This window comes from Mizuhopecten yessoensis, unplaced genomic scaffold (assembly GCF_002113885.1).
Source record: "Mizuhopecten yessoensis strain PY_sf001 unplaced genomic scaffold, ASM211388v2 scaffold8149, whole genome shotgun sequence".
In the NCBI taxonomy this organism is placed as follows: Eukaryota; Metazoa; Mollusca; class Bivalvia; order Pectinida; family Pectinidae; genus Mizuhopecten; species Mizuhopecten yessoensis.
The window spans coordinates 1287399-1299732 of record NW_018407403.1 but is presented as its reverse complement, the minus strand read 5'-3'; the positions used below and the strand labels follow the sequence as shown (position 1 = coordinate 1299732).

Below are 12334 nucleotides of genomic sequence, written 5' to 3'. Positions count from 1 at the left end.
GAGGCAGATAGAGACACACACAGACACATATACATAGACACCCAGAGAGACACAGAGACAAAGAGACAGATACACCCAGAGAGACACAGAGACAAAGAGACAGAAACACACAGATAGAGACACACACAGAGAGGGAGACACAGACACATATAGAGACAGAGGCAGATAGAGACTGAGGCAGATAGAGACACACACAGACACATATACATAGACACCCAGAGAGACACAGAGACAAAGAGACAGATACACCCAGAGAGACACCGACACAGAGAGACAGAAACACACAGAGAGAGACACACACATAGAGGGAGACACAGACACATATAGAGACAGAGGCAGATAGAGACACACACAGACACATATACATAGACACCCAGAGAGACACAGAGACAAAGAGACAGATACACCCAGAGAGACACCGACACAGAGAGACAGATACACAAAGAGAGGGAGACACAGACACAGAGAGAGAGATACACACAGAGAGGGATACACAGACACAGAGAGACAGAAACACACAGAGAGGAAGACACAGACACAGAGAGACAGAAATACACAGAGAAGGAGACACAGACACAGAGAGACAGAAACACACAGAGAGAGACACACACATAGAGGGAGACACAGACACATATAGAGACAGAGGCAGATAGAGACACACACAGACACATATACATAGACACCCAGAGAGACACAGAGACAAAGAGACAGAAACACACAGAGACAGAGACAGACACAGAGAGACAGAAACACACAGAGAGGGCGACACAGACACAGAGAGACAGAAACACACAGAGAGGGAGACACAGACACACAGAGACAGATACACCCAGAGAGACACAGACACAGAGAGACAGAAACACACAGAGAGAGACACACACAGAGAGGGAGACACAGACACATATAGAGACAGAGACAGATAGAGACACACACAGACACATATACATAGACACCCAGAGAGACACAGAGACAAAGAGACAGAAACACACAGAGACAGAGACAGACACAGAGAGACAGAAACACACACACAGAGAGACAGAAACACACAGAGAGAGACACACACAGAGAGGGAGACACAGACACACAGAGACAGATACCCCCAGAGAGACACAGACACAGAGAGACAGAAACCCACAGAGAGGGCGACACAGACACAGAGAGACAGAAATACACATAGTGGGAGACGCAGAGAGACAGATACACGCAGAGAGGGAGACACAGACACAGAGAGACAGAAACACACAGAGAGGAAGACACAGACACAGAGAGACAGAAACTCACAGAGAAGGAGACACAGACACAGAGAGACAGAAACACACAGAGAGGGAGACACAGACACAAAGAGACAGATACACCCAGAGAGACACAGAGACAAAGAGACAGATACACCCAGAGAGACACAGAGACAAAGAGACAGAAACACACAGAGAGAGGAGACACAGACACAGAGAGACAGATACACAGAGAGGGAGACACAGACACAAAGAGACAGATACACCCAGAGAGGGAGACACAGACACAAAGAGACAGATACACACAGAGAGGGAGAGACAGACTCAAAGAGACAGATACACACAGAGAGGGAGACACAGACACAGAGAGACAGATACACAGAGAGGGAGACACAGACACAAAGAGACAGATACACACAGAGAGGGAGTCACAGACACAGAGAGAGAGATACACACAGAGAGGGATACACAGACACAGAGAGACAGAAACAGACAGAGAGGAAGACACAGACACAGAGAGACAGAAACTCACAGAGAAGGAGACCCAGACACAGAGAGACAGAAACACACAGAGAGGAAGACACAGTCACAGAGAGACAGAAACTCACAGAGAAGGAGACACAGACACAGAGAGACAGATACACACAGAGAAGGAGACACAGACACAGAGAGACAGCGACACATAGAGAGGGAGACACACACACACAGAGACAGAAACACATAGAGAGGGAGACACAGACACAGAGAGACAGATACACACAGAGAGGGAGACACAGGCACATATAGAGACAGAGGCAGATAGAGACTAATAGAAAGCAGGAGACACAGAAAGACATAAAGATACACAGATAGAGAAACAGGGAGAGACAGAAACACAGACATATAGAGACAGATACACAGAGAGAGAGAGACACAGACACAGAGAGACAGATACACACAGAGAAGGAGACACAGACACAGAGAGACAAATACACACAGAGAGGGAGACACAGACAAAGAGAGACAGATACACACAGAGAGGGAGTCACAGACACAGAGAGACAGATACACAGAGAGGGAGACACAGACACACAGAGACAGATACACACAGAGAGGGAGACACAGACACAGAGAGACAGATACTCAGAGAGAGAGACGCACACAGACACATATACACCCAGAGAGACACAGACACATAGAGAGACAGAGGCAGATAGAGACACATAGAAAGCAGGAGACACAGAAAGACAAAGATACACAGATAGAGAAACAGTGAGAGACAGAAACACAAACATATAGAGACATATACACACTGAGAGACAAAGACACAGATAGAGAGAGCCACAGACAGAAACAGCGAGAGAGAGAGAGAGAGACATAGAGGACAGTGGCAGAGAGACACAGACAGAGAGATATAGAGATACCTGATCAATTTTTTTTTTTTCCTTTTTTTTGCATGTCCCTTCCACATACCATATCATTAATGGTCACCTCTGTGCTATATGTTTAAGTGCAGACCGGCTAAAATCAAAACAAACACTTTCAAAAACAAGGATGTGTGGTCGGTGCACGTTTCGCATGTGTCTGCGGTTTTAAAAATCCCAGCGGTGGACAGTGCACAATGGGCAAAAAATAAATCTTACGTAAATCAGCTGTGCGCACACGAAACTCAATGACGTCTTACCTTCTGCGGTTCACCGATTCCAAACCGGGAAATCAGGTTTTGAATGACGGAAATTCCCGGGTGGTTTACTAATTGATTGCTTCGAAAGCGTTCGGAAATTCCCGATGAAGATAATTGTATTATATTGTTCTATTTTTAGACGTGATGCAATAATTTTCTCTGTTGGACAAGAAATGCACGTGCAAGCAGGAGAGATTTCTTCTCGTTTAGAAGGTATGTGACCATCCATATATTTTTTTGTCTGAACTGAATGACATTTAAACGAATTTGATTTAATTTTACTATAAAGATGCATGAATTGTTTGAAATTAAAGGCAAAATAGTTTCAATACCTTCAATTTCTACAATTCTGTTTTAGATGTTGTTATCACAGGGACATGATATTATCTAACAGCTATAAATAGACCTAAACTAAGGTGTTAAGAACAATGTTACAAGTTTTAGGGGTTTAGATCAACTTCCGATACCCCTATCCTCGATATCAAGGGGATTCGCTCACTTTCGCTCGTGCAGAGAGCGAAAGTGAGCGAAACTACTGGATATCGAGGATGGATATTGCACAGACGAAAGACTCAAAGTAAAAAAGAACTTAAACTTGAATTCCAGAACAAAGTTTGAACATATCTAAAGCTACCGCCGTCTTGAATTTACTTTCAAATGAATATTATGTTGTTTGTCCAAGTGTGGTAAAGCAAAATATTAAAACATAGTAAAATATTTACTTTATAATGACCGACAATGTTTGTTTTTTCTACTGTGTTTCGTCAATCTGACAATGCTCTTGAAACTCAGATCCATAGTAACATACTACAGGACTATTGTCTGTTTGTGGTTTTTGAAATGTTCACGCACCACCAGTTTTGTATACACAAAACAATTCTAAAAGAATTATTTCTTAATTCTTGCGTATGATCTGATGCAATCGCGACATTCTCTGACAATCCCTTTTCTAGAAGTTTCCGTCACACATGAGCCTGGGTATGACGGAAAGTCCCGAGTACTTTCCGATTTAATAGAGATCCAATCGGATGTTTCCGGCAAGCAAAGCTCTGATCGAACCATTGATTGATTGATTGATTGATTGATAGCCGCTCAATACCGAGTAGTTCGGTTATCCAGCAGACGAAGAAAAGACATCGAACCATAATCTGAGGTGAGCTATATGGCGTCATGCATTATATTGTTCTATTTTTAGATGCAATGAAATCGTTTCTCTTGTGCAAGCGTTAAAAACATATGTGACCAGTACGTGTTTTTATTTTGAATTTCATAACTTTGAATTTAATCTAATTTAACTTTACATGAATTTTCGTTTGAAATTGCAGGTAGAATTATTTTAAATGCAAATTTCTAACAAACTTGTATTAGATGTTGGTCGTGTGCTGTAACTAGGATATCGAATTTTAGCTCCCGTTTTGATCTCAGTGTCGTTTCATTTGTTGTTTTTTTCAATACTTTTACGCTGAAATCCGATAAATAATTAACTAGGAACTTCAATGTACACAGCTAAAATAATGACGTTTAACAAGTGTTACCTGGAGTCAAACATGATGAAATCAATAGCATCAAACTATTGATTATCCCCGTTTGCTCCACATTTAAAAAGACGAATATAACACACACACATATGCTCGCACCTATAATATCTGAAAATTGATCATACAGCATGCCAAAACAAAATAACACCACATGTACAGATGTTTCGTCTTTCTAAGACTCATTGGGTGACAGTGGCTACAAAAGTTGGGTACCAAAGTGGTCGACACAGAAAGGAAGGCGCACAAAACCCTTAAGTTCATGTATATGAATTTTAAAAAAATAGAGGAAAACAGTCTAATTTAAATAAATAGTTAGTGTGATACAGAGATAACTGTGTACGTAATTCTCGGACATAAGCAGGGTTATCCCTGTATATAAAGTGTAAAAGCCAGGATAGCTGGAATCCTCGTAGCTTCCAGGGTATTTCAGTGAATTCATTAGTACTTGGATACCCTCCCGTGTTTTTTGCGAAAGTCCAGGGTCCGCCCTTTATTATGTACACTGTAGCTGTAAATATTTTACATTTTATCTTGACCATATGTAAGATGAACTTCATGCTCAATATGTTATCAAGAATAAATAAAGTCTTTATCATTATTATTATTATACACATAAAATATCATATATAGTGAGCATTTTAGCTGTGGACTACGAACTATCGGGACGAAATTTGCAAATATCTAAAGCAAGCATTTCGGAATCCCGGATCAATAGTACTTAACCTGCTACAAGAGTATTGTATGTAGTTTTAAAAGTTCGCACAAAATACCAATTATGTGTTTTAAAACTTCCATTTGATCTGATGCAATCGCGACACTCCTTGACTTAACACACAAGCCGGTCGCAGTGCATTGATTCTTAATCATTCCGTCACACATTGGACTGGGTTTGACGGAATGTACCAAGTATTTTTCCGATAAGTTTAACTCCATATATGTCTACGAACGAGTACCGGAAATTCCCGATAAATCTCATTTTTTTTGTAATCAGAAACAATCGAACATAACCAACAAGCCATGTGCTTTCTGGAATGCTCTCTGTTTGATCGGAAATCTCACGTGAGCTACATGGCGTCATGTCATTCGACTAGCCTCGGCTGACGAGTGAGCGTCATGCACATTCTACTGTTCTATTTATAGATGTAATGCAATCATTTTCTATGTGTTGGAAAAGAATGCACGTGCAAGCTAGACAGAATTTTCTAGGCGAGAAGGTAAGTAACCAGTAAAAACCTGGAGTAACCGAATATAAACTAACTATAGCTTATAGATGTAAAACTGTGTGTTTCCCATTACAGTAGAACTCATTTACATTGCTAATTTGCATTGTATAACAAAAAAGGGATTGCTCACTTTACCGATTCAATGGGCAATTATAAAAACTTGATTTCCTTTGTAGAAATAAAGTCTAGGGTTCATTTAGACAAACTAATCACTGTATTGTCAAATGAGTCTATTAGCTGAAAAAAAACGACGAAATATGGTATAATCAGGTAAACTACATAAAGTTGTAGCTACCAGGTATTTATTCTATAATTATCTGTAGAAAAGATACCATATTTGTTCCTTTTCACCTTCATCGCTCATCGTTCTTTGCAGAGACTGAAAAACCTATACTTTATTTCTGAAAACTCCGTCACTGGATCGCGGTTTCCAGTTTGCCGTGGGGCAGCTAGGTGATGGCAGCAGGTCAGTTGTTTTCTCCGGGAACTAGGGCCTCCCTCCACCACCAAAAACCGGCTCGTCCTTAATTAAATGAACATTTTTGTTAATAGGGCGTAGAACACATATAAACCAAACCAAAATTTTATGCAAAATACCAAGCTCATACGTTTGTTCCCCTGAGGCATTTAAGTGGACACCCCTCCTTTGTTTCCTTTTATGTTAGAACTAATGCTGAAACTACACTATAAAAAACTGTAACCTGGGGTTTCTGTAATATTTTATTCGAGTTTATCTCGATATATGAAGCGTAAAAAAGAAAGAAAACTAACAAAAAGTAGTAAAAAGAAAGCACGGAATTGGATAAGTGGGTTTGTCTAAATAATGGTAAGCCGGGAAAATTTACCTACCTTTTCCTCGATTCCAAAAGTGATTTCAAGAAGAACGGAATCCATCCACCTTTTGGAAATCCATAATCCTCCCTTGATTCGTGTATCATCAGGAAAATTTTACGTAGATTGCCGACTGAAACATGCATGCTGCGGACTACGAATTTAAAGAGACGATGCTGAAGCGACATAATAAAACGCAAGAGTTTGTAAATTAAGCATGTATCAAAAGCTGTCAATGTGTTGATTACTCTTCTGAAAGAGGAATACGTCTGTGCAGCGGTTCTATAATTATCATGAAGTAAAACAGTTTATTATCTATCAACAAAATCGCCGATATTGCAAACAATACTTTCTTCTATAATATTCCGTCAAGCTAACCATCCATTGAGAAATCGGATTCATAGTAACGTGCTATAGCCGTATTGTCTGGTTGTGGTTTTGAAATTTTCACGCATCACAAATTTTGTTCAAATAAAGAAAAAAAATACCGAATTCCAAATCACGGAGTGCAATATGATGCAATCGCCCCACCCCTTGACCAGACACGCTCGAGTCTCGCAACACCGGAGATACCGTCACTCGTGCACGGGCCTATGATTGACGTAAAGTCCAAAGTACTTTTCTGATTAGGTTTTTTTCCTTGTACATAAGGGTGCCGGAAATTTCCCATAATCAAGCATTGTGCGGAGCGGAATGTGATCCAACGAACAAACCTATTATATGTGTATATTGCGTCATTCTTTTTGTATGTTCTAAATTTTAGATGATGCAATCGTTGTATTAATAAGCTCGATTTTTGCCATTGAGAAGGTAAAGATGTGTATATATATAAATGAACAGATTTTTCATGGCAACATATAACTGCCGGGTTCCATGGTATATATGCTTGTTAAGGACTGGCGTTGAATTCAATTTGTCCCCACGGTGCTATGAACAAAAGAATTTTTTTTTTTTCCAATTGCACGAATTTTGTAAACAAACAGTTTAAGTAGTGAAATTGGGAAATGCTGACGTCAATCATTGATACCACGTGCACTGTAGTTGCACTTCAGCGTCTGACATTCTGCTACCACTAGCCCAATCTCTACCCAGAGTTGTCGTTCCTTTTCAGCGTGGAGATTGCCACTAGCCCTCCACCACTGGGTCGCGGGTTCGAGGCCTTTGCGGGGCTGTCGCCAGGTTTTGGTTTGGTTTGTTGACTTTTCTCCACCACCAAAACCTGCCTTGTCCTTTAATGACCATAGCTGTTACTAGGACGTAAATACCATTGAATGTGTGTTTCAGGTAACGTGTGTTCTGTATTACACATGCCTAAAAAACAGGGTAGGTCGGTATAGGCAAAATTATATTTTTCAATTTTTAATTTTCCATGGATCAATATTATCCTTTCTATCAAATTTTACAACTCATTTCCACACGTTACAACGACTACGGATTTGTCGAGAATAGGATCACACATACTGACCAGGATAAAAATACATCTCAATGAGTGACTGTAAACTTTGCCTGACTAATAAAATAATCTTAGATACAAGTAGGTGATTACATGTTCTAGGGTCCCCGGGATACAGGAAACACACGTACATCTAGTAAGTGTTTACTGGTTGTGTAATAAATGCATGGGAGAACACTTTGATAAGTCGAGATACAATCAATAAAATATGTGTGATTTTAATAAGGGCTGATCCGGCAAGTGTTTCACCTAGTAATCCCCCCAGAGGGCGCCTACACTCTCACTTGAATGTTGCCAAGATACCTGTGTCAGATAAGGTCACTAGCACGAGGGCTTGCTTTTTCTGTCCACCATATCAATGACTACCGGTCAGTTACGCTCTCATACTAATAATATTTATACTGGACCGTTATAAACGCCCTTATTGCTTTTCTGAATGTAATCAGCTGTTTAAACATCTCAAATCGACCCTGAACCCCGCCGGTTAACAAATCGTTATACCTTTTTTTAGATGAAACGTTGGTCTATCAATTTTTTTCATTTTTTTTCGTATTTTCCTCAATGACCGCAAGAAGAAATATTTTGATGGAACAAAATATATTCATATTATTGCCATAGGCAGGTTTGTTTACATTGAGGAAGAATAATCCGAGCAGCAAATGTTGGGGTGATAAATGTTGCATATTAGATTCTAACATACTGTAACTTATATCGTAAAACCGTATATTTACATGTATATCGTAATATTCCTATCCATATTCCAAAAAAGGTTTTACGTTTCGGAATCTTGTAATTCATACTATAAACTATATAATGTCATCCTTAGTCCTAATTCATACTATAAACTATATGATGTCATCCATAGTCCTAATTCATTTATTGTTATAAAGGTTTGCCTCAAAACGTGGTGCAGTGTGTTTTCGAATACCAAGTTTCTTGATGAAATGAGGTATAATTAAAACGAATCAGTTATATCAAGAGAGGAATACGACGGAAACTCGACAGTCAAATCACTTTCGATTCATTCACAGCAAAATTGGTTTGGTTGCAATGTGAGACAGCTAATTTACTGGAAAATACCAGTAATTCTTATAATCTGTTTCTTAAAACATCTCGGATTCAGATTCTTTATTATCTTGTTTTACAACACAACAGAGAGAAGACATAACTTGTACCAAACAATACTATAATAATTTTCTATACAGTACATACAGCATTTCACAATGTAGTACCAATCGAGAACCGTCGGCACTTTCCGTAAACGAGCATTACGGAAAGTGCCGACGGTTCCCGATTGAATGTTATAGATCTCAACGCAATGTGGCTGGCGCAAAACCTGTAACATAAAGTATGACTGGACCTATCCCGAAGGTCGCAGGTCGTTGGCTTTTTTCCGGGTACTCCGGCTTCGTCCACTACCAAAACCAAAACCCGGCACGTGCTTAAAAGGCAATAGCTGTTAATAGGACGTTAAACACAAACAAATCACACAAAACAAATCACTATTTGCCGTCAAAATTAGTATTCCTACGGGGTTTGTACTAACCGTTAATCTGGCCCACCTATAATCATAAACGATTTTTTATGTATAACATGTGTTTAGTATAAGGATTTTTTGTGTTAAGTTGTAACGGTCTTCTAAAATCAGGTGGGATTTTTTTTTACGTGACAACTACAAGAATACACGGTGGAAGCACGATGGTCTAGTGGTAGGACATCGGGCCTGTGACCGAAGGGTTGCGGGTTCGAGTCACGTCACGGCACTGTGTTGTATCTTGTAGGCAAGTTATTTTATTCCGCTTGTTCCAGTCTACTCAGATGTAAATGAGTACGTGGTTGGGCAGTGCTAGAATTGTTGAATACTAGCTATGAGCGCAGAAATGGCAGCACCGGCTGTATGCTCTCCATGAAGTTGAGAAAGGTATTGGCTGGTTGCAAAGACCATATAACCACGGATACTAATTTGTGAACAGCTTACGAATTGCTATTTGTGTAATTATTATGCCCGATACACGTGTTAAAATCACAAGGTTAGCAAGGTCCCCATAGGGCGATGACCATTAAATGAACATTTATATATAAATGTCAACAAATCTGCCAGTCATACAATTAAAATGCTTATCTCACCAGGCCAAGTCTCTTTAACTGAGGTCAGTGGTAGCGTTGTTTTGTGTCCGAGAATGGCCAACGGCGAACATTACCGGTAATGGTCAATACCCGGGGTATTTACTTAACTGGCGTTAGTGATAAGTACAGTCTGTCTACTGACCTCTGTGTACCAAAATATCTAAACCACTGCGCCACGTTTCGGCGTTTCACATTGGGAGTTTGTCCCCAACTTAAGATAGACTTGTTGTTGTTTTTTTGTTTAAAGTTTGGTTTGCTGAAATTTTATTGCTGTTTTTTTTTTCTTGTCGGGATTGTCTACGACAAAGCATTACAACAGTCTTTTGAAGTAAACAGGTGTAATAGAAAATTTCAATACTATGTTTATTTCTAAAAAAAAATATCATAACAAACGGATACATTTTTCAACTGATAAGGTCACAATATGGTTAAAGGCAGACGCCGGTCGAACAGAAGTCCAACGCGGTATAAGGATGCTGACCGCCAGCAGCACAATACCTATTGTTATAACTTTTCGATTTGTTTGTTTTTGTTTATTTGCTACGTCATTGTATCTGTTAAAGTCAAATGAAACGGATGCCTAGGGAGACAGGACCTAAAAAGGAAAAAGAAGATTAGAGAAGGGAAAATGGACAAACTCCAAGTATCGAGATGGGGGCAGCAGATTTTATCTTTTCAGTGTACCTTAATAGACAGAGGAAACCCCCCGATTCTGCAGGGGGCACACATTAGTCGTGTCTTATGATCATGCAGTGGTTTACAACAGGTCTATTATTACCCCGAACCTGCACATTGCGTTTACATTTAGATATTTTATATTACCGAAATTTAGGCTTTAAGTGTAGTTAAGCATTCTGGGCTCGCTGAGGACAATATTATTTGCATGTCCTTATTTGAAGGAAGCAATACCAAACGTTTGATTGGTTTAGACAGCTACATAAATTACATGATGATTGTAATATTATCTCTGGTTTAGATTAGTACCCAGTAAAAATCCTTACTCAATTATCAAAGTACAATGTGTATAAAAACTCAATTTGTCATTTTCCGGAATATTTCAAAATGACACAACTAACGCACGTGAGTGCCCTACCCTTTTTCACATTTTATTTAATTAAACTATTTTCCTGGTTCGTATCATTATTTCCCATATTACATAGAACTGGAGATTTCCGTGTTAACCAAACTTCATTCTCTCGGCGGTCATTTCCTGAACTATTCCGATATTATGAAACTGACTTCTAAGAACACCGCTCCTAGTCTCAAACTTCCTGATGCGTTTCCACATAGTTTATACATCTACCGGTCAATGAGAACATAAACCATAAAGTATATATATACATGTATAGAAAAAAAGAATTTCTATATTTTCTATAATCCTTGTTTATTATACATGTGTATATATGTGATACACACACGCACTGCGCCCAGCTTCTCTTGCAGATTTTCAAACGTATTGAAATTCATAAATAAACCTGCTTGTCAGACATGCTTATAGTGCTGTGTGTTGACTGACCTTAACCCATACCACGTGTAACTTTGATCCTTTCGCATTAGGACATACATGACTTGTGCAAACATTGTTCACGGCGGGTAAAGTCTAGGTCTGTTGACTATACTGTATATACGGTAATGTTAAATTTATTCAAAAATTGCAAACATAAAAATTGCATTGCCGGCAGTAAGAATTTCGAATCAAGGCTTATTTTTTTTAAGAATCAATAAAAAAATCTTCGAAAAACAATCAATATCATCTGAAATTCCGATAACTGAATAACGATTTGGTGTATCCTTAAATGTTTACGCTTAAATATGTTATAGTATGTACATGCATAATGGAAATTATATGATTATGATAAATATTTAATAATTTTATCAATCAATCATCAAATCAATCATTTTTTATTTTATTTAAGTGTCACATGTTAATACATATATTAAAACAGATATCTGAGAAAATTTGAACATAAAACTATATTAACATCCAGCCATCAATGACTTATGACACACTTTCAATCTTTAAAATTACTTAAATAGTCCATACCTAAGAAGTTATAAAATATTAAAAAAAAATAAAAAAATACTCAATTATTCTTCTCGACAATCATGTAATTAACACATACTTGTTAACAAATGACCTATTTCAAACTTAATAAAAACTTCCGTGCTCGCTGACAGGACCTGGGGACACTCGGGTAATAGAAAAGTTCAATTTACGAACAGCTCAAAGGTTACGATATACAGTGTCCTCCGGGATGGTGGGTAGA

General features: G+C 38.8%; 1 protein-coding gene across 1 annotated transcript in view; it reads left to right on the top strand.

Annotated features, from left to right (window-relative positions):
- LOC110455168 (octapeptide-repeat protein T2-like) overlaps positions 1 to 1918 on the top strand; it is a 6650-nt gene extending 4732 nt beyond the window's left edge. The window contains exon 2 of the mRNA XM_021505140.1: positions 1178 to 1918. Coding sequence (XP_021360815.1) covers positions 1178 to 1918 — 741 coding nt within the window. The remainder of the gene's footprint in view (positions 1 to 1177) is intronic.
- Positions 1919 to 12334: the final 10416 nt, after the last annotated feature.